Here is a 23,718-nt window from a genome sequence, read left to right on the forward strand (position 1 = left end):
CTTCCAAAAAAAAAATGCTTTTGATAATTTCTACTGCTTGACAAGTTGTCTCAGGGCCACACATCCACAATCTCCAATATTTAACTGCAACTGCTTACATTAGGAATATCAAAAAGTGCTCAATTTTTAAAAAATATATTTACAATATTCTCACCAATTTTAAATGGAAAATATAACTTTTCTTCAAGCTATCTGGCTCTCAGGCATACACCATCATTTGAGTCAATCACTGGAGGATTCCAAATTCAACTCTTAAAACTCCTGCTCCAGTCTCTCTTTATTTCAAATGCATACTCACGTTTCACTTAACTGCTCTTTCAAATAGCCAGCAGAGGCATGGTGGGCTGAATGGCCTCCACCTGTGCTGCAAGTTTCTATAATTGTAACCCAAAAGCAGAATTAACAAAGCATGATTTGTAGCTATGTCATGCATTCTTAAAGGAAGTCTAAATAGGGAAAGCACGAAGAAGAACAGGCAACAAAAATTTAATGGGCCAGGTATTCAGATCATTAGAATTCATTCATTGTGGGGGGCTGGAACAGGAAAACAATCAGAAAAGCTAATGGAAGGCTGGGCATTATATGAAGAGGTTTAGAATATAAAAAGGAAGCACTGTATGGCACAGAGATTGCGCACGAGTGTTTAGAGAATGGCAAGGTGAACTACATGCTTTACTTCAGTCTGTACATAAACTCCTAATGGTCAGCATTGTTAACACATTTTACCATTCTTTGCTTCTGTGTTTGCAACAGATGACCAATTTGGATCTGCAGCAGTAGATCCAGAGAATGACCAATAGAAGAACATAAAATCATAAGAAATAGGATCATTCAGCCCTTCGATACTGCTCTACCATCCCATAAGATCATGTCCTTAACTCCACTTTCCTGCCTACTCCCCCGTAAACCTAGGCTACCTTGTAGATCAAAAAGCTGTCTAATTCAGTATTGAATATATTCAATGGTCCAGCCTCCACTGCTCTTTGGGGTAGAAAATTCCAAAGACCAACAATCCTCAGAAGGAATCCCTCCTGATCTCATCTTAAATGGGAGCCCCCTTATTGTGAAACTGTGCCCCCTAGTTCTAGATACCCGGTACAACTGTAGCAACACTTCGCTATTTTTATGCTGTACCTACATGCTAACTTTGTGATTCACGTACAAGGACACCCAGGTCCCTCTTTACTGCAGCATTCCGCAGTTTCTCTCCATTGAAATAATATTCTGCTTTTCTATTCTTCTTGCTAAATCAGACAGACAACCTCACATTTTCCCACATTATACTCTATTTGCTAAATTTTTGCCCACTCACTTAACCTTTCTACATCCCTTTGCAGACACTCTGTATCCTCCTCAACATTTTTTCCCACCTAATCTTTCCATTTATCATATGATTTGGTTACAATACAGTTGGTCCCTTCATCTAAGTCATTAACATAGATTGTAAATAGATGAGGCCCCAACGCTGATCCCTGTGGCACTCCTCTAGTTAATCTGCCAACCTCAATGACCCATTTATCCCAACTGTTTACTGTTAGTTAGCCAATCCTCTATCAATGCTAATATCTTACTCCCAACGCCATGAGCATCTTGTGCAATAATTATTTTTTTTTTGTCACTTTACCAGAATGCCTTTCGGGAATCCAAATACACTATGTTTATTGACTCCCCTTTATCCACCCTGCTCATTACCATCCTCAAAGGACCAATAAATCTGTCAAACACAATTTCCCTTTCACAAAATCATGTTAACTCTGCCCGACTGTATTATGCTTTTCTAAATGTCCTCCAACTGTTTCCTTAATAATGGATTCCAGAATTTCTCAATGGCGGATGTCTGGCTAACTGGTCTATAGTTTCCTGCTTTTTTGATAGGGGTGTTATGTTTGCTGTTCTCTAATCCGCTGGGGCCTCTGATAAGGTGCCACACAAAAGATTAATACACAAGATAAAATCACAGAGTTAGGGGTAATATATTAGCTTGGATAGAGGATTGGCTAATCAACAGAAAGCAGAGAGTCGGGATAAATGGGTCTTTTTCTGGATGGCAAGCTGTAACTAGTGGGCTGCCACAGAGTTTGGTCCTTGGGCCCCAACTATTTACAATCTATATTAATGACTTGGATTCAGGGAAAGAAGGTACTATAGCTAAATTTGCAGATGACACCAAAATAGGTGGGAAAGTAAGTTGCAATGAAGAAATAAGAAATTTACAAATGGATATGGACAGGTTAGGTGAATGGGCCAAAATTTGGCAGACAGAGTTTAATGTGGATAAGTGTGAGGTTATCCATTTTGGTTGGAAGAGTAAAAAGGCGACATCATTTAAATGGAGAGAAACTTCAGAATGCTTCAGTGCAGAGGGATCTGGGTGTCCTCATGCATGAATCGCTGAAAGCTAGTATGCAGGTACAGCAGGTAATAAAGGAAGGCAAATGGAATTTTGGCATTTATTGCTAAAGGAATAGAGTATGAACATAGGGAAGCGTTGTTGCAACTGTACAAGGCGTTGGTGAGACCGCACCTTAAGTACTGTGCAGTTTTGGTCCTCTTACTTGAGGAAAGATGTAGCTGCATTGGAGGCAGTTCAGAGGAAGTTCACTAGATTGATTCGAGAGATGCGGGGATTGTCTTATGAGGAGAGATTGAGCAGTTTAGGCCTATACTCACGAGAGTTTAGAAGGATGAGAAGATATCTAATTGAGGTATATAAGATGCTAAAGGGGATAGACAAAGTAGACGTGGAGCAGATGTTTCCCCTTGTGGGGCATTCTAGAACGGGAGGCCATAGTTTTAGGCTAAGGTGGTAGACTTAAGTCAGAGATGAGGAGAAATTACTTTTCTCAAAGGATCGTGAATCTGTGGAATTCACTACCTCAGAGTGCAGTGGATGCTGGGACGCTGAATAAATTTAAGGAGGAGATAGTCAGATTTTTAATTAGTAACAGGTTGAAAAGGCTATGGGGAGAGGGCGGGAAATTGGTGTTGAGGCCGAAATGAGATCAGCCACGATCATATTGAATGGCAGGGCAGGCTCAAGGGGCTGAATTGCCTCCTCCTGCTCCTAGTTCTTGTGTTCCAAGAATCTAGGGATTTTGGAAGATTGCAACCAATGAATCCACTATCTCTGCAGCCACTTCTTTTAAGACCCCAGGATAAAGGCCATCAGGTCCAATGAAGTGTTTACTTCCCAGTTTTCCTAGTATTTTTTCTCCAGTGATAGCAATTGTTTTAAGTTGCTCCCTCTCTTTTCCCCTCTATTTTCTATCATTATTGGGGTGCTTTTAGTGTTTCCATCATGAAAACAGATACAAAATACTTGTTCAAAGTATTTGCCATTTCCTCCTTTCCCATTATTAATTGCTCACTCAGTCATCCTCGAAGGGACCAACATTTACTTTAGCTACTCGCTTTTTATATACATGTAGAAGCACTTACTGTCTGGTTTTATGTTACTTGCTAGGTTACTTGCTTTCTAATTTGTCCTCCTTTATTATTTCTTCATTTATCCTTTGCTGGTTTCTAAAGCTTTCCCAATCTTCTGGCCTACCACTACTTTTTGCAGCATTATACACTTTTCTTTCAACTTGATACTACCCTTAACTTCCTTAGTTAGCCATGGACAATTCATATTTCTTGCAGAGCCTCCTCTCTCAATGGAATACACCTTTAAATTTATGAAATGTCTCCTTAAACCTCTGCCACCACTTATCTACCATCATACCTTTTAACCAATTCTCTCAGTCCACTTTAGACATCTCGTCTACATAACTCTGCAATTGTTTTTAAGAGTAAGGCACTAGTTTCAGATCCAAGTTTCCCATCCTCAAACTGAACACAAAAAACTCCATGTTAGGATCACTTTTCCCTTTACTAGGTCATGAATTTATCCTGTCTCATTACACAATACAGGTCTAAAGTAGTCTGTACTCTGGTTGATTCCACAATGCATTGTTCTAAGAAACTGTCCAAAATGCACCCATGAACTCACCTATGAAGAGCCACTAATAGCGATGAATACTCAAAAGCAACTATTTGAAAAGATATTGGGATAAAAATTCAAAAGTCACCATGTCCAAATAGTGAAGGAGACAGCTGATATACCAAGGTTACTTATACAATAATCTTTGAAAAGAAAAGAATGTCAGAAAATCATAGGTTGGTTAGTCTTTCTTTGGTTGTAGATAACCTTAGAGTCTATAGAAATTAATGAGCATTTAGAGAAGCCTGGACTAATCAGCATAAATGTGAAAAGTGTTATAACATTTACATTATGCATTAATACATAATATTACAATATTAGATAAGTAATAGAATTGCTTTTGAAGAAATGACAAAGGATATGAAGTTACATTTGAATCATGGAAAGGGCACAGTAAGAGATCATTGCAATGATACAGGGAGCAAAACATTATAGTTATGAAGCAAGACCAAAAAAAATTGGAATGTTTCACAACAGATGAAAGGGCAGTCAGGATCACCACAAGAAGAATGAAGTTTTCTTGCATAAGGGTCATTGGGATATAAAATGTTACACCACAAGTGGCTACTGAGGCACAAACAATACCAGCTAAAACAAAATTGGACAAATATTTAAAAGAATAAAGGACAAAGATTTGAAGGTGGCAATAAAGGAGAAAGAGCCGAGGACAAGCAGGTAAGAAACCCACTAATAATAGAACAGACAATATCCCGATTCAATGGCGGCTTCAAAGGGTTAGTGCCTTTCAATATGGCTACTGTTACGATCCCAGCTATGAGAATACTGGACAAGCCTGATGCTTGATTATGATCTACCTAGCCAGATCATAACATTTAAAGAATTTAATGCATGAAAGAACCCAGGGTAAGGAAATCAGTGGCAGGGCCAAGATTGAATTGCAACACCAAAAGAGCCTTTCCAATACAAACTTGAATAATACAAAACTTGAATAAAACAAACAAGAAATCATGACTACATAGGTACACTAAGCAAATAAGATAATGATTCTAAACAGTGAACTTCTACCTTAAACTCAATCCAACATACTTAGCCCAGTTCAACCTTTTCCACTTTGGCTTTCACTCCAGTAGGCTTTTAAATATACTCATACCCTGGAAGGCAGTTCTTTTTTCTCTTGGTCTGGCTGCACAGGTCACAGCTCAGGTCTATGGTATATTCCAACCAATACAACCTCCTGGTCCAAGTCTAGACGTCACTAATGGTCACACGTCACAAACCACAGACACGTGTAGGCACTCCCTCGACATGTATTCATAGCTGGACTTCTTTCTTTACAGAGTTACACGATCCTACCCAATTCTCTAGAAATTCCTCTTTCCCTCTCTAAACATACAGAACTGAGTTTTCTGGTTAAACACAACAGACTGGATGCCTGTAGCATCTAGGTCAACTTCTTACACTTACACCAATTTTCCTTTTAGAGCATAGCTCCACCCTTAGCAATTTTCTCCATAGCAACTTCAGAGCTTTCTTGCTTCTAAAAGCCTCCCAGCTGGGTCAAAAGTTCAAGCATGGTTTGTAAACACACACAGGCATACTAAACCAAACCGATTCACCTTAAGCTGAAACCAAAACTCTACATTCTTAACCTTTAATATAATCTACAATATAAACAGTTATAACACTGCACATGTGTGTTTTGGCATCCTCTAATATCTTTAATAATAACTTGATTCTAACATTCAGCCCAGTTTTGCCGTGCTCAACATTTCCAGAATTATCCGATAGAAACAGAACAATAGCCCACCAGTAATATCCTTGCTAATTTGCCGTCTGTCTCAATCTCAGATTGAGCTGGCTATAAAAACAGGTTTAGATATTAAGAGTACCATAGTGCCTCGCCCAATTCAACATTAAGGGTAGGAGGTAGATCTGAAAGATGTGCTGCATTGTGGAGCTATTTATATTGGTGTGCTTATAAAATGAAAGACAACATATATATATTAACATATGTTTTCTTTAAATTCATCCATCTCCCTCTCAGCTATTTCATTTCTTTCAATCTTTTTCTTTTGCTATTAATTCCCTTGTCCTGCCTTTTCATTGCTTCTGGGTTCCCCGAACCCCATCATTGTAAAAACTTATCCTTAACTGGTTCAGGATAGACAGGGAAGATATATGGTCAAGCTGTAAGCATAAACTATTGTCTATCATTGCCTCATTCAGTCAAATGGCCTATTCTATTATGTTTGCAAATGCATTAATTTTCTTTGCTGCATATAGAAATTAAATTCCTTTATCAGAGACAGATTCATATAAAGTGAAATAACTATTTCATCTTTAGTATTATTAATAATTCTCAATTAGCTGGTCAGAAAGTGAACTAGAACATAAGACATTAAAAACACAGAAAATGCTGGACAAACTCAAGCAGGTCTGGCAGCATCTGTGGAGAGAAAGAGTTAATGTTTCGAGTCCAATATGACTTCTTCGGAACCCCGAGAGTGCCGAAGGAGAGTCATATTGGACCCGAAATGTTAACTCTACTTCTCCCTCCACAGATGCTGCCAGACATGCTGAGATTTTCCAACATTTTCTGTTTTTATTTCAGATTTCTGGCATCCACAGTATTTTATTTGTATAGAACTCAAGACAACCCATTGAAGAGTCAAACTACATATTAAACAGAAGAATTTGTTGCATAAAATTTAGAAGATCACTAGTTTCAAGTAGGAAGTGAAATGTCATAACATTTACTGCAGTGAATAACTACTTCTGGTAAAGTTGCCTTTAACAAAAGACAAGGTAAAGATGTTTGACATGAGCTCACCCAAGTTGTGGCGCTTGGACTTTGCGTGCTCGTGTATGTGTTTCTTGGTGAAACAGCCAAAGAACACACAATACAGGCAGGAATGGAGTCGGTTGAGGTGAGCACCACACATGTGGCAAATGCAGGATTTTGCCTGGAAAAAAAAAGAAACACGTGAGAGGATAAATATTTTTGGAACAACCGCCACAGACAGGCCTTGGCGCTATTTCACACATGCATTCCACAACCATTCATATGTACTGTATCCCTTTGCATTTAGGGACAAGTAGCATTTCAATGTACAAGTAAAACTACAATCTGTACCCATGAGTATATTTTCCAAAATGTAAACAATGAATAGGTGCTAAAACTCCAAGCTGCACACATATTAAGAGTTGCAATTGGTTGCTTTAAACGATCAAATTCAGTAATAAAAGCCATATACAAATTTGCAGATTAACCACAGGCCTAAAAGTTTTTTAAAATCAGGTCCAACAAAGTGCCTTTTGAAGACAGAAATAACCAACAAGAAATTCAGCAATAACTTGCTCACTGATGCTCAGTTTGGGTTCCGCCAAGGCCACTCAGCTCCTGACCTCATTGCAGCCTTGGTCTAAATGTGGACAAAAGAGCTGAGCTCAAGGAGACAAGGCAAGAGTGACTTCCCTTGATGTTATGGCAGCACTTGACTGACTGTGGCATCAAAGAGCCCTGACAAAATTGAAGTCCATGGGAATCAGGTGCAAAACTATCCACTGGTTGAAGTCATATCTATCACAAAAGAAGATAGCAGTGGTGCTGGAAGCCAATCATCTCAGCCCCAGGACACTGCTGCAGGAGGAGTTCCTCAGAGCCCTAGGTTCAACCATCTTCAGCTGCTTCATCAATGACCATCTCTCCATCATAAAGATCAGAAATGAGGCTGTTCCCTGATGATCTGACAATGTTCAGCACCATTTACGACTCCTCAGTTACTAAAGCGATCCATATCCATATGCAGCTAGACCGGTACAACATTCTGGCTTGGGCTAGTAATTGGCAAGTAACATGCATGTCACACAAGTGCCGGCCAATGACTACCTCCAACAAGAGAGATAATCTGACTATTTCCTCTTGACATCAAATGGCATGAGCACTGTACCCCCCACTATCAACATCCTGGACCAGAAACGGAACTGGACCAGTCATAAATACTGTGGCTACCACAGCAGGTCAGAGTCTGGGAATTCTGCAGAGTAACTCATCTCATGACTCACCAAAGCCTGCCCACCATCAGCAAGGCACAAGTCAGGAGTGTAATGGAATACGCTCCACTTGCCCAGACGAGGGCAGCTCCAACACCACTCAAGAAGCTCGACACTATCCAGGACAAAGCAGCCCGCTTGATTGGCACCCCCTCTTCCTCCACCACTGACACACAGTGGCAACATCTACAAGATGCACTGCAGCAACTCACTAAAGCTTCTTTGATCACACCTTCCAAAGCCACAACCTCCACCACATATAAAAAAACAAGGATAGCAGATGCATCAGAGCAGCACCACCTGCAAGTTGCCCTCTAAGCCACACGGGATCTTGACTTGGAACTATATCACCATTCCTTCACTGTCACTGGGTCAAAAACCTGGAACTCCCTTCCCAAAAGCACCGTGGGTGTACTTACACCATGTGGAATGCAGCAGTTAGGGCAATTGGGGATGGGCAATAAATGAACAACAGACCTTATAGGAGGCCAGATTTCAGCTCAGAAGAGGATGAACAGTTCAGAGGATGATGAGTACATGGAACAGATTTGCACAGGGGTGTAGTAGGGCTGAATGTTGGTAACAAATTCCAAAGGAACTAGATAAATATTTGGCACAGAAAACAAAAATAGCTGTAACATAAAATTGTCAGAACAAAAATAAGGGTGTACACAAAAAATGGTAATCTTATCTTTGCATTTCCAATATTGATTTTAATTTCAATTTTAGCATATATGCTGCTGCTTTATGAATCAAAATCATTTCTATCCATATATTTACAATATATATTTGCAGACATTTTCCATTAATGTGGAATTCCATTTTAAAGATTATTCTGCTTATACTTCTGTTGAGTGAACTGTTTGAACCCTTTTAAGTAATTTAGAAGTCAACAACACAGTCCACCATCACCATTCAATGCTTATGTTTATAATATCACCATCTTGAACACCTCAATACAGTCTCCTGAGCCATCATTTCTCCAGTATAAAAATTCCCTGTCATCCCAGATTATCTTGTATCTCAAATGCCTATAATCCATCATTCCTACAAAAGTGCTATCTTCTGGCCTTCCCTTTAACTCCCAGCTAGGCTAATCTCAGAAGTGATGAATCTTGACATGTTACATGATTAAACTGTTTCTACCTCTACACCCGATCAGTTTCCAAAAATTGCTACTTTTCACCTCTATTATGTGGCCTCCCTCCATCTCTGAAGCCCCAATCCAGCATTTATCATTAGTTTCAAAATATTCAATAGCCTCACCCTTCACTTATTCACTATAAATTACAAAGTCAACCAGATAGTAACCTGTATCCTTGCCCTTGCTAAGGCCCAACAAACCCTTCATCCATTTTGCCAAAATCTACAAGCTTCTCAAGCTCCAAAGAGTCAACCAAGATTCTCACTAAAACCTTCAAATTCCATCCATATCTCAGATCTCCTCCAGCACCAAGGTCTCACAGATACTATCAGCCCTCCAATATCAGTCTGTGTTCCCCATTTCATTCAGTGGCTACTGCCTCAACCTCCTTGCCCTACCCTCAATCTACCCCTTGCCATCTGCTCATGAAATTTAGCTTCCTCTTGACTCTCTTCCATTCCTCTAGCTGTGCGTCCATTGGCTTTCCAAAACCCTGTAAAGCATTCCAAGATGTCTTTGTACAGCATGTACAATACGAAAGCAAATTTTATTATAGCAATCCTTCATTCTACCCTCTTTACTACCAAGATGTATCCACCAAAGGCTTGTGATCCGAATTAGAGAATGCATGCCAGGCAGGGCCAGACCAGTCCTTCATGCCAGTTTATTGCTCCTTACTGTCTCCTCTTCAATAGTTAACACAGCAGGGGGGGTGTGCATAGAGAACCAAGAACCCACCAACCAAGCATAAAAAAATTATGTTGAATATTACTATCAAGTCTCTCATGTCTTCGTACTGCCTCAGTTTCAACAGGAAGCCCCATTTTAAGCCTCTCATCCCCAGCATCACAAATCATCAAAATGCCCTTTCCATGGATCTAAATTCCCCACTCTTTTCCTCCAACAAACCATAGCCTTTAAAACCAAAAAAAATGGCATCACTTATTCAGTGCTCAATTCACCTACTCTCAATATTCTTTCCGATCTCTAGCATTCTACATAGGGGCTTTTGCATCTTCTTTTAATAAAAGGATCAATATATACTCAACAATCAAACCCAAATAACCCCTCTTTCACCTCTGACAGTAAAGTCTCCACGATATACACAATTGACATCTCCTCTCCCGAGGTGGATTGAAGTCCATAAACCACAGCAAAGCTCTTACGAACAGTGCTCCTCAGGTGAATATTAATATCCTACAAAATGCACTTCAACATTCACCCACCACAGGCATCAGGTGTGCCTGTAATTCCCTTGCATACTTGTGAATATCAAGATTGCCAATAACCACAATCTGGTGAAACGACCCTGTCTGTGCACTTCCTCAAAATATTAACCACAACCTCACCCCCAAGTCCTTCTACTCTAGCTTTCACATTAAGCTTCTGACAACAGCTGTCAATTGCTTTCGAGTTTCTACTAGAAACCAAAATCAGCTGGTCTTTATATTTTCATTTCCAAGCTTGGCAAACATAAGCCATTCAAGTGCATGATCCATCAGACATAATAGCCTAGTCAAGCTCCACTGATGTAACCTCAATACCACATTTGTGTACATGGAATCTTGCCTTCCATACATTCATTCTGATCCTGTTAGATCAAACTAATCCAATCTATATGCTAAGAGAAATCAGATTATAAATAAAATTAACCAGATTTATTTTCATGTTTTTGTAAACATGCAGCAATGACTCATTTATGTGACATTAGGCAGTGTTAACATGTTGTCAAGGTTCAGAATCTTTGGACGAACAAACTCGGAATATTTTATCCTTTCTGGATAAACCAAGTTTCTCCAGGCAAGATCTTGTCTCCAGGAATACTGCACATAACATCCACAGAAGGTAACATTCCTTCCCCAATCCAGATTTGAGAATTCCACATTTTCACTATCCTTTGACACACAAAATACATCCTGATTTCACTCCTGAATGGTCTGGCTTTAATTTTAATATTACACTCCTTGTTCTAGATTGCCCCACCAAAGTAAACAGCTTTTTCTATGCTGGGCCTGTCAAAATCCTTTTTTTTTAAGTTTCAAGATCTCATTCAGGCCACTACTCTACCTTCTAAACTCGAGAACGCAAGCTAAGATTATACAACTTGTCCTCAATTTAATTCTTCAGTTCCATGGAATAATACTACACAGGAGGTAATTTCAGCCAATCATGCCTCTTTGAAAGAGCGATCCAATTCATTTCACTCACTTGTCCTTTCCCCATAGCTCTGTAATCCCAACCCCTGCCCCACCCCAACTTCAAATATTTATCCAATTTCCTTCTGAAAATTATTTTGGAACCTGCTTCCACTACCCTTTCAGGCAGTGTATTCCATACATAACAAGGACAAAACTACTAAATAGCTTACAAACTATGGGCTGAATTAAAGCCATTCTGTCTGTAACAATCAATGTCTGATTAGCTACTTGCACATCAACTAGAAGTGCTGAAACCAGAGATTGCAAAGGAACATGACAAGAGGAAGAAATCATGCCTCAGGTTTATGGAGGAGGAAAATTTTTAAAAAGAGGGTACATCAACAGCAAGTCTGTAAGGGAGTTCACTTTAGCCCACAAATCTGTAGTAAATAATTTCTTTAAATCTATTACAAAAATTTGAAGTAACAGTTATATCAAGGATTCAAGTTATTAGCAAACCAACATAAGTGAAACAAAGGTGTGGGTCAAAAGGCTGATGTGGTCACTTAGCAGTAAAGTTTCCTGATAATATAGGATGTACGATTGAGAAACACACACACTGTTCTTATTGATTATGACCTAAAGCATACAGATAACATTTAAATTTCAGAAAGCTTGTGTGGTATTTAGACAATTAATTAGAGAGTTGGGCAGATGCGACAAGAAGAATGTTAAGGATTGATTTCTTAGAACAGTTCGGATGATTAAGGGCCGAGGTTTCTAGGCCAAGATTGCAAGACTGAGACAGTCAGTCAACAACTAGCCTGCTGTGAACCCAGCAGGGTTACAGGGACTGATCAAGCAGATCATCTCAGCCAACAGTAGCCATAATCAGGTGGTGAGCACCCACAATGCAGAGTGCACCAAATTCAAGTCTCAAGCAAGGTTAGAGGCAAGTTTGCCATAATTGGTAGAGCTTTCACCTGAGTCAGAAGATTGTGGACTCAGGACATCAGCACATTAGTGCAAAACTGAGTAAATGCTACATTGTCCTTCAAAGGAGACATTAAACCTAGGTCCCAGCCAACTGTTCTCAAAATGAGTATTTTAAAAACTTGATGCACCTTGTTGCAGAGATAAACAGTAGCATCACAATCTAATAAGAAACTCTCAATTTGGCAAAGAGTACTTCTAGAGGGTACACAGATCAAACCTTCTGGGTAATAAAAACAAAAAGCTAAAAGCTACTGCGGATGCTGGAAATCCAAAACAAAACAAAAACAGAATTACCTGGAAAAACTCAGCAAGTCTGGCAGCATCGGCGGAGAAGAAATCAGTCAACGTTTCGAGCCTCCATGGCCCTTCGGCAGAACTGCAGCATAGTTTCAACAAGGGAGAAATATAAATTGGTTTAAGGTGGGTGGGGGGTGGGGGGGAAGAGACACATTGAGGGTGTGGTGTGAGCAGATAATCAAAAGATGTCAGAGACAAAAGGGTCAAAGAGGTGTTGAAGGTGGTGGTCTTTGTCTGAGAAAAGTGCTAATTAAGAACGCTTGCCATTTTAACACTCCACCCTGTTCTCTTGCCAACATGTCTGTCCTTGGCTTGCTGCATTGTTCCAGTGAAGCCCAACGCAAACTGGAGGAACAGCACCTCATCTTCCGACTAGGCACTTTACAGCCCTCTGGGCTGAATATTGAATTCAACAACTTTAGATCTTAAACTCCCCCTCCCCCCATCCCCACCCCGTTTCTTTTCCCCCCCCACCCGCTTTTTTTTCAATAATTTATATAGATTCTTCTTTCCCCACCTATTTCCATTATTTTTAAATCTAAAACTAAAACCTTTAGTCTTTCCACCCCACCCCCACTAGAGCTGTACTTTGAATATCCTGTATTCCATTCTTAATTAGCACTTTTCTCAGACAAAGACCACCACCTTCAACACCTCTTTGACCCTTTTGTCTCTGACATCTTTTGATTATCTGCTCACACCACACCCTCAATGTGTCTCTTCCCCCCCGCCCCCCACCCACCTTAAACCAATTTATATTTCTCCCTTGTTGAAACTATGCTGCAGTTCTGCCGAAGGGCCATGGAGGCTCGAAACGTTGACTGATTTCTTCTCCGCCGATGCTGCCAGACTTGCTGAGTTTTTCCAGGTAATTCTGTTTTTGTTTTCCTTCTGGGTAATAGTTTAGAATGAAGCTCAAGAAAAGAGCAAGCATGGGAAGAAGGTCCTCCCAAGCTCAAATCTATGCAGTTTAATCTGCCAATCAAAAAAATGCAACAAGCTGCTGACAAAATCTGGCATGATAAATCACTCAAGCTCTGTCCTGAGGAACCAGTTTTTGAAAAAAATTGAAGGACATTGAATTTTGGACATTCTTCCTCCTGAGTTATTTTTTAAAAAGTGTGCAACATTAATTCGAGGCTGTGAATATGCCATTCTTCAAAAAAAAAACCCACGGTCAAAATAGATGTCCAGGAACACATGGAAATGGAAGAGCTGCTTTATATATCTAAGTTAACAAAGAACTGCTGTTGCCAGGCTAAAGACTCTCACTGATTGGTTGAAAAGGCCTGGCCTAAGAGACGTATTCTTTGAACATTTTAGTCTTTAAAACTCTCAGACAGAGTGAGTGGGTGTGCCTTAGAAGCAAGCTGCAAGAAAAAGACTCTCTCTGCCCCACCTTTGTGTTAAACTTTCCTCAGAAACATATCAGGATAGCTCATCTGTTTCATTTTGATAGTCTGCAAAGTTGTGATAAGTAAGAGTCTTCAAGGGCAGTTTTGCCAACAAATCCATCTGAAAGATCTTCCAGATCTATTGTGACCAGAATTCTGTTACATCAACAACATCGAGATCTCTGAGAATTTTATCCTTTTACAAGAAATGTTCCCAGACTCAAGCCCCTTCAAGGGACCATGTTTGCCTTGTCCCTTGTCCAAGGCAAAGGGAGTTTGAATCTCTTTTTCTGAGGAAAAAACCATTACACTTCTAAACTACAACTTGTATGTTGACCAGTTTATCAATTTGTTTTTAAAAAGTAGTTTTATTTTTTTTAAAATCAATATTGTGTTTACTTAAAGAAACCTGGTTAGAGTCTTTTTATGCTGGGAATAACAGTATCAAAGGATAACATTTGGCCAGTTTTGTGAGTGAATTAAACATTTAAACTATTGTTACGACCTGTGGAGAAGTGGGGCTAGAATTAACTGCACACTCCTCCCATCGAGGTCCATAACACATGGTGATAAGTCACTCAAACTCTGCCCTGGGTGCAACATGCATTATACTCTTATTTTCTATTGTACAAGGCCTATGCCCTTGCTTGAAGCAAGAGGGGCCCAAAACCACAATGTAAAATGAACATAAAAGCAAATATTGCTTTTATCTCACATTTTCAGCATCTGCAAAGTGCTGGAAATACTCAGGACTAGCAGCATCTGTGGAGAGGGAAAGAGTTAACAGTTGGATACAAATATGACCTGAAGAAGTGCCATGCAGGAGACTTTCAGCTGCACCATCACCAATCGGTGGGCATCCTCCAGGAGGCAGAGGAGGAGAGACAGAAAATGAGAGAAAAAAGGGAATCTCCACCGATTGAGGGTGAAGCGGGCCCAGGCGAGACATCACTCAGCCTTTACAGAGGTATTGAGCGAGGAGAGTGCCCATCAGGGCAGAGCGGGGGGAAACAATGGATCCCCATGGCTGTTGAGCGAGTTGGGGGTAGGGATGTTGGAAAGATACTGCTGGCGGGAGCGGGCAGATGCTGTCAGCCTGTATGATGTTCTGGTAATAAAACAAAAATACAACCATGTCAAGTATCAAAATGTAGGAAAATGCAAAATGCATTAGATATTCAGCTGCAGTGGAGTTAAGCTTCAATAGTATTATTTACACTGTGCTTTGGGTTTTGCATGAGCATGGTGTACATACTGAATATAAAGGCGCTTCTACTTAACATTCTCTCCATCCAAAAGTTAATGACCTCTCCATGCTGTCCCTTCACGCATTTTGCTTGCTCCAGATGCATTATGCAGAAAACTGGCCGTCAAAAATGCAAATATGGTACGAGCTGCCCCTGTGGTCATTATGCTTAGCCCTACAATAGATCCATAGTGTCATGTACTGTTATTGGAAAAGTCATCCAGAGGCTTGAACTAATAATCCAGAGAACATCATTCAAATCCTTATAATGGCAATCTAAGAATTTGAAAAATGGTTAAAAAGTGACTATGAAGCTTTCGATTGTGGTATAAACCCAACTAATATTTCTTTTAGAGAAGAAAAACTGCCGTCCTTACCCACTCTGGCCCTATATGTGCCTCCAGTCTCACACCAACATGATTGACTCTTAACCTCCTTCTGAAATGGCCTAGCAAGGCACTCTATTGTATCACACTTGGGCAATAAATACCCACCCTGCCAGCGAGACCACGAATAAATAAAAATGCATTTTGCAAGCAACACTATCAATAATGAAACGAGGCATCGAGGGGTGGGCGCGTTAAGGGGTGTTAAGCTCCAATAGCTGTTTGCCAGTAAAGACCGAGACCAAGACAGGCTCCTTCAGATAGAAAGTTTTATTTCTGCTGCATGAAGTTCTCTACAGGGAGAACTTACCTCACCCATTTCCCTTTTATACATCCAAATGGGTATTTAGGTTATCTGATAATTAGCAATTGAACACCTTGTGAGCCAACTGTTTCCTTCCCCAACAGATTCCCCTCTTCTTCAGAAGTAACCCTTAAGTGTACATAATCACCATAAAAAAGGTGGATCTTCTCTTTCATAACACAATCAATATATATTTCCATTCAATAAATCCATCAAAATCCCTTCTTAAAAAACACATGTATCGAATAAAAACAGAAAATACTGGAAAAACTCGGGTTTGACAGCATCTGCGGAGAGAGAAACAGGAGTTAACATTTCGAGTCCGTTGACCCTTCTTCAGCTCTGCAGGGTCATACGGACTCCAAATATTAACTCTGTTTCTCTCTGCACAGATGCTGTCTAACCTGCTGGATTTTTCTACCATTTTGCTTTTATTTCAGATTTCCTGCACTCTTAAAATCCATCAGATAGATTTGCATAAGACGCATCACTAAACAGTTTCATTTTTCTAAGATCACCAAAAGATGGGAATTTCAAAACAATGTTCCATTTTTAATTTTGCTATGCCATTGTTTTGTTTGCTTGAATGATTTCTTCAACCTTGGGATCATTTATTTTACTGCTCAATTCCAAAACATCAAAACTGACATCCGGCCTGGTTTGTTTGCCTAGCCAATTGAGTTGCCCATTAGATTTCGGAGTTCCTCTTTTTCCGTTTCAAAAGCCGCTGTATCTTTCTGGGAGGCTCTACCATGACTAATTGCAATGGGATTGACGTTCTCCAAGTAGGATTCCTGATGTAAAATGACATGTGATCCGCTCTGCCTGATTTCCAATCCAATGTAATTTAAATGCACCAGAAGTCCGACTTCCAATTTTGAACTCCGTCCTGAGCCCATTAATGACAACCATTTCAAATTTGCTATTACCTCCCAAAAAAAGGTCTATATGCATCATAAAGATGCCTGCAAGTTTCCCTCCATAATGCTAATAAAACATTGCCGGGTCTGTTTCCAACTGAAGACAGCCCAACTTTAACAAAACTGACCTCACTGAGAAATATCAAACTCTGGAGGAGTCATTTAAACAGTATACGCATTTAACTTCCAGAGTGTCCCTTCTGCGTTTGGCACCTCTTTTGGTGGCTGAGAAAAACATCCCTTTGAAGTTGGTGTCCCTGCAAAAAGGCAGCTTTAATATCAATGGACTTACTTTCCTCAGCATTTGTAGCTAATAGAGCCAAAATAAGTCAGAATAACTTTCCCTGCCATTGGTGAATCTACTCATATATCCTGGTCCATGTTTAATTTCAAACACATTATATTGTTTAGGACAGTTCATTGCATAATGGTATTTTGAATCGCATCCAAAACACCAATTCATCACACGCTGGGCATTTCTGGGGTTTATTCTTTTGTTATAATTCCCCAATTCTTTTCTCCTGCCATAATTGTCAAAGGTGTTTCTGTCCTCATCATTTCTAGTTACAACCTCCTTTCATACTGACGCCTGCGACCTGTTTCTAGATGACCTTGCCATCCTGTTAACATTTTATCCTCCCATTTTCTGTCTTACCGCCAAATGACCCATTTGCCTTCCTATACTCCAGGTCCATGTACATGGCCACATACAACTCTGGGCTATAATCTGAAAAAGTCCCATTGATCTTATATTCGTAAAGGCACGATTCCTGGAGGTAGACTCAGTAAATACAGATGCCGGTAAACTCCAGGAAAAATTCCAGGAAGAGCAGTTGTTAATTTACAGTTTGGTCTATCTGGTAAAATCTTACCAAGCATCTCATCTATCACCACGTGTAGTGCGTTTAAATGCTCAGAAAAAGTAGAGCTAATCATAGTTCTTGCTGTTTGGCATCCTTCATTAATTTGTCTAATTTGTTTGAAGCTACTAAGACCTCATGATCACATGGGCTTCTGCTCCTTGCAACATTACCAGTCTGTGCCATATTCCTTGACCTTGTCTGTGCTACATTCCTTCACCTTGTTAAGCAATGGGATAGTTGCGTGAAATAACTTTAAGAGGAGTGTGACGGGCAGAAAGTGATTTACTGAGAAAGTCAAATACCCATTTCTTTTGTCCAACTGCGATTACGTTTATATTCATGAGCATCATGACTTGGATATCAATGGACAAAAGATTAGGACGATTGTGGCTAGATATATGCCGGGATTACCAGCGAAATCCGGCATAACTAGAGTGAGGACTAATCATTAAACTGTAGCTCTGGAGAGATGGTAAACAAGGCAAAGTGTTCATGCATTACTTCGATAACCCTGGGGTATGATCCCAACTTTCCTTTTTATCTGGGCAGCAAAGACTGGAGTGCCTACTTATCTGAAAGACATGAGACAGAAGACTTAGAATAATACAGGACAAAAAGCTAATTGTGTTAAAATTTCATCAGCAGTTTGCCCACCCTTCTCCCCAAAGATTAAAAATTTTGCTAAGAGATGCAAGAATAAGGAATGGAGGGTACACTAAACTTATAGGGGAGATAAGCAATAGATGTGATATAAGTAAGAAATACAGAAGGACAGCATCACAGCCAATAGTGAGTCTACCCTTAGCAAGGGATTTCATTGAAGTTGTGGCGATGGATTTAAAGGTGTGGAATATGGCACTCTTTATATCAAAGATGCTGGCAGAAATTTTAAATGGAAAAAGGATATTCAGGAACAGTGCCTATATAGTGTCTTATAGACAATAAGTCACTTTGGGAAAAGACAGTGGACCCCGTGGCTGCTGAATGAGTGGGGATGAGGGGTTTGGAACAGGGACATAGGTGTGTATGGGCGGGCGGGACTGATTGCAATGTGTGTTTGAGGGGGAGGGGAGAGGGGGCAGGGGAAGAAAGAGGGTCTTCACTGAATGTTCTGTGACCAGGGAATATACAGCTAGGCTGAAAAGTGCACAAGTATAAATAACAGCATTTTTATGAAGTAATTCAACAACAGATTTTTCATATTTACATGCAAATGGTAGCTTTATGATCTCTTGGAGCACATGTTCTATTTGAGTTCATTTTATTTTCAATTTCATTAAATATTGATTCTCCCCAACCAGTCCCATTTTTAGAATTAAAACAGCTGTCCATTATTTTTAATATGGATATAACGAACCACAATCAGCATTATTTTAGTCCATCCAAACTTTGTCCAAAGTGCTTTTTGTTTAAATTCATTCATTCACAGGATGTGGGCTTCGCTGGGTGGGCCAGCATTTATTGCCCATCCCTAGTTGCCCTTAAGGTGGTGGTGAGCTGCCTTCTTGAACTGCTGCAGTCCATGTGGTGTAGATACACCCACAGTGCTGTTAGGGAGTTGCAGGACTTTGACCCAGCGACAGTGAAGGAACGGTGATATATTTCCAAGTCAGGATGGTGAGTGGCTTGGAGGGGAACTTCCAGGTGGTGGTATTCCCATCTATTTTCTGCCCTTGTCCTTCTAGGTTGTAGTGGGTTTGGAAGGTGCTAAGGAGCCTAGGTGAATCCCTGCACTGCATCTTGCAGATGGTACACACTGGTGCTATTATGCGTTGGTGGTGGAGGGAGTGAATGTGGTGCCAATCAAGCAAGCTGCTTTGTCCTGGATGGTGTCGAGCTTCTTGAATGTTGTGGTAGCTGCACTCATCCAGGAAAATGGGGAGTATTCCATCAGGCTCCTGACTTGTCCCTTGTAGATGGTGGACAGGCTTTGGGGAGTCAAGAGGTGAGTTATTCATCATACGATCCCTAGTCTGACCTGCTCTTGTAACCACAGTATTTATATGGCTGGTCCAGGTCAGTTTCTGGTCAATGGTAACCCCCAGGATGTTGATAGTGGGGGATTCAGTGATGGTAATGTCACTGAACATCAAGGGGCGATGGTTGGATTCTCTCTTGTTGGAGATGGTCATTGCCTGACACTTGTGTAGTGCGAATGTTACTTGCCACTTGTCAGTCCAAGCCTGGATATTGTCCAGGTCTTGTTGCATTTGGACATGGACTGCTTCAGTACCTAGGGAGTCGCAAATGGCGAACATTGTGCAATCATCAGTGAACATCCACACTTCTGACCTTATGATGGAAGGAAAGTCATTGATGAAGCAGCTGAAGATGGTTGGGCCGAGGACACTACCCTGAGGAACTCCTGCAGTGATGTCCTGGAGCTGAGATGACTGGCTTCCAACAACCACAACCATCTTCCTTGTGCTAGGTATGACTCCAACCAGGAGTCGTCGTCCCCTACACCCTGATTTTCATTGACTCCAGTTTTGCTAGGGCTCCTTGATGGCACACTTGGTCAAATGTGGCCTTGACGTCAAGGGCAGTCATTCTCACCCCACGAGATCAGCTCTTTTTTCCATGTTTGAACCAAGGTTGTAATCAAGTCCGGAGCGGAGTGGCCCTGGCAGAACCCAAACTGGGTGTCAGTGAACAAGTCATTGCTAAGCAAGTGCCGCTTGATAGCACTGCTGAACTGTTAATGACTCCTTCCATTACTATACAGATGATCGAGAGTAGACTGTGTGCTGGTGGGTGGGGGGTTGGATTTGTCCTGCTCTGTGCACAGGGCATACCTGGGCAATTTTCCACATAGCTGGGTAGATGCCAGTGTTGTAGCTGTACTGGAACAGGGGTGTGGCAAAATCTGGATGATCATCTGAGCTTGAAAAGTCACTGAAACATTAAGTATATGTGAAGCAAACCATTAATTTTGTGATGGTTAGCTTGGTGCCACAGAATTAATCTGTGTGTATTCCCCCGTTGCACAGTTGGGCCTTTGGAAGTATTATTTTGACATGTTCGTCAACAGTCACTTTAAAACAGAAGTATTGAGGGGAAAGAAACTTGAAATTAGCAGAAGAAAACCAAAGAATGTTGGTGTGCTAATTGCTTGCAATTACATTTTTAAAGGGGGCTGTCTATGAGAGTCTTATTCCTAACAAGTTGCCTTGTCCCAGGTAGTTAAAATTTTCATTTTGGAAACTATAGGGGAAAAAAATGCGTAATTTATTTATAATAAATTAACTAAACCAGCTTATTTATAGATTCCAAGTTAAAAGGTTTAACAATATATGCATGTTTGACATCTTCATTATTTGTGCCATCTTATTGAGTCATAGTCAGAGTTTTACAGCATGGAATGAGCCCTTCGGCCCATCATGCCCACGCCGGTCATCAAGCCCCCATCCACTCTAATCCCACTTGAGCACTTGGCCCATAGCCTTGTATGCTATGGTGTTTCAAGTGTTCATCTAAATACTTTTTAAATGTTGTGGAGGTTCCCACCCCAACCACCCTTTCAGGCAGAGTGTTCCAGATACCTCCCACCACCCCCCGCACCCTCTGGGTCCCAAAATCTTTTTCTCAAATTCCCTCCAAATCTCCTGCCCCTTACCTTAAATCTATGCCCCCTGGTTATTAGCCCCTCCACTAAGGGGCAAAGTTTCTTCCCATCTACCCTATGCCCCTCAATCAGGTCTCCCCGCACCCCGCCGCCCCCCCGCCCCCACTAGCCTTCACTGCTGTAAGGGAAAAAACCCCTGCCTATCTAGTCTCTAAAAAAGAAAACCCTAAAATAAATTCAACACAAATACAGGTGGTAATGTTACTATATGACTGCATCACCTAATAAAAAGGAGAAGTTACTAAGAATGAAAAAGGGGCTCCTGAAAATGAAAAAAAAAACAGCCCCCAAAAGTTTCAAAACTTGCACCGGGGGGAGGGGGGAGAAGATTGACCCCTGGCTCAGGTCAAAAGCAAATTATGACTGGAGCCTGCATTTTCCCTGCTCTACTGCATCAAGTAGCAAACTGTTCAAACTTTCATAGTTTTAACATAAGCACTAGTAAGATGACTTTTTCCAAAAAAACAGTGCAATTACTGCTTCAGAATCTTGCACTCTCAGCTTCACTTGATATACTCAAAGCAACTGTTTTTCAATCCTATTTTCTGGAAATGTCACTGATTCAGGTCTGCTTTCCTTTAAGTTAAAACCAACATTTGGTGTTTGCTGCTTTTAGTTTCACTGTAGAAACTAAAAAAACTACAATTACCATGTGAAAGCATCAGCAGCCCAACCAAAACACTAAGACAAGGAGGGGCACAACAGGTTATGTACAGGTTCTGATATGCACTGAGCTATCCTAGTGTTGTTCTATTCCCTGCAATGCACCAGGCACTGCAGTAGCTTGGAAAATAACACAACCAACACTGCAGCAGTACACAGTCATTGAATCGACTGCCATTCCAAATACCTATTTGCCCATCTGCACTGCAGTGTTATGTACAGCTCTATTTGATGAGTATTGATTGCAAACATAATGGACTATTTACAAGGGGTGGGAGGAAGTCTGTGAATGCTGCCTTCTGCTGACTGTACAAGTCAACTTAAAGTAAATAGAGCATTTCATTTGCTGCTGTGCTGTTCTGCTAGAAACAAGAATAAAAAAAATGTCTCACAGTACCCCACAAAAAACTGTTATTTAACCACTGATTTTTTTTTTGCAGTAAATGACATGTACAATATTCTTGGATCTCTCTTCAGGTACCATGCCCTAGGAGGACATTGGAGACCGTAGGCATCCATGTTAATTTTGCTCCAGCGGCATGGATTATCGGTATACATTCATCCAATTCACGAGACTCTTTAAAAGATCACTCTTTGTCTACCACGATCTCTTTTACTATCTATCTTTCCTATCAGCATTAGACTTTCAAAGTCATGATTTCTTCTTACATGCCCAAGAAATTCCAACTGTCTCTTCCTGATCAGCAGAGTTCTTTTAGTCTCAGATTTTACTAGCACCTCTTCATTGGTAGCATGACTTGACCAAGATATCTTCATTATTCACCTCAAAAACCTAATGCTACAGTCTTAATTCTTCTCTCTATTGCTTCACTGATCGTCCAGCACTTTTTAATATGTCAAAATTAGTGAGATGTAGCATTCCAGGATTCTCAGCTTTGTTTTTGTAGCTAATTTTGAGTTGATCATAATCTTGTTAATTTTGGAAATGCATCTTTGGCCATTCCAATCCTTCATCTTATTTCTCAGTCACACTTTCCGTCCAATGTTAACATTTTCTAGGGAACAAAATTTGTCTACCTGTTTGAGCTCAAATTTATCCATTAGAAAGTGAGTGCTACCGATCACGAAGATCAGAGCAATCACTGAACTAGCCGGTTTCACTAAAGCAGAACTACAATTGGCCCCAACACTCCTAGCTTTCCATTATCCAGACTTTACATTCCTGATTACTATCCAGTGACTCCTGTTGGAAGTGTCCCATGCATAGGCATCAGACAAGGATGGGATTGGCTTCAACTCCAATTCGGGTCACAAAGTGAACCATGAAGTTTAACCTTGTCCCGCTTAAATGGAATGATAAGGGTTAATTAAAATATGATGACGACACCAAATTGGGAGTAAAGCTAATTGTGAAAGACTGTAGGAGGACATAGATACACCAGCAAGCAAATGCAGTTCTAATGTAGAAGACAATTGCAAATTCAAAAAAGTAGTAGGATTGAAGTGTGCAAATAAACAGACCTCAAAAAAATGGGTGGCAACACAAGTAGGTAAAGGCACTAACTAGGCAAAAAAGTATTTTGATAGAAGTCTTTAAGGTTATCAAGCGTTATGATGAAATGAAAGATGACAGATGATCTACAATGCACAGCAAGGCAGCAACAGAAGGTAAAAATGTACAATAATCAGAAGGAATTGGAGATTAGAAAAAATGCTACGCATACATTTACTGGCAAGTAACATTTGCACCACACAAGTGCCAGGCAATGAACATCTCCAACCAGA

General features: G+C 40.5%; 1 protein-coding gene across 9 annotated transcripts in view; it reads right to left on the bottom strand.

Annotated features, from left to right (window-relative positions):
• usp22 (ubiquitin specific peptidase 22) overlaps positions 1 to 23,718 on the bottom strand; it is a 113,690-nt gene that overhangs the window by 60,379 nt on the left and 29,593 nt on the right. For all 9 annotated transcript variants that reach the window (XM_078558522.1, XM_078558516.1, XM_078558515.1 and 6 more), the window contains exon 2: positions 6,774 to 6,906. In XM_078558522.1, coding sequence (XP_078414648.1) covers positions 6,774 to 6,906 — 133 coding nt within the window. The remainder of the gene's footprint in view (positions 1 to 6,773; positions 6,907 to 23,718) is intronic.

This window comes from Cetorhinus maximus, chromosome 15 (assembly GCF_964194155.1).
Source record: "Cetorhinus maximus chromosome 15, sCetMax3.hap1.1, whole genome shotgun sequence".
Classification (NCBI taxonomy): Eukaryota; Metazoa; Chordata; class Chondrichthyes; order Lamniformes; family Cetorhinidae; genus Cetorhinus; species Cetorhinus maximus.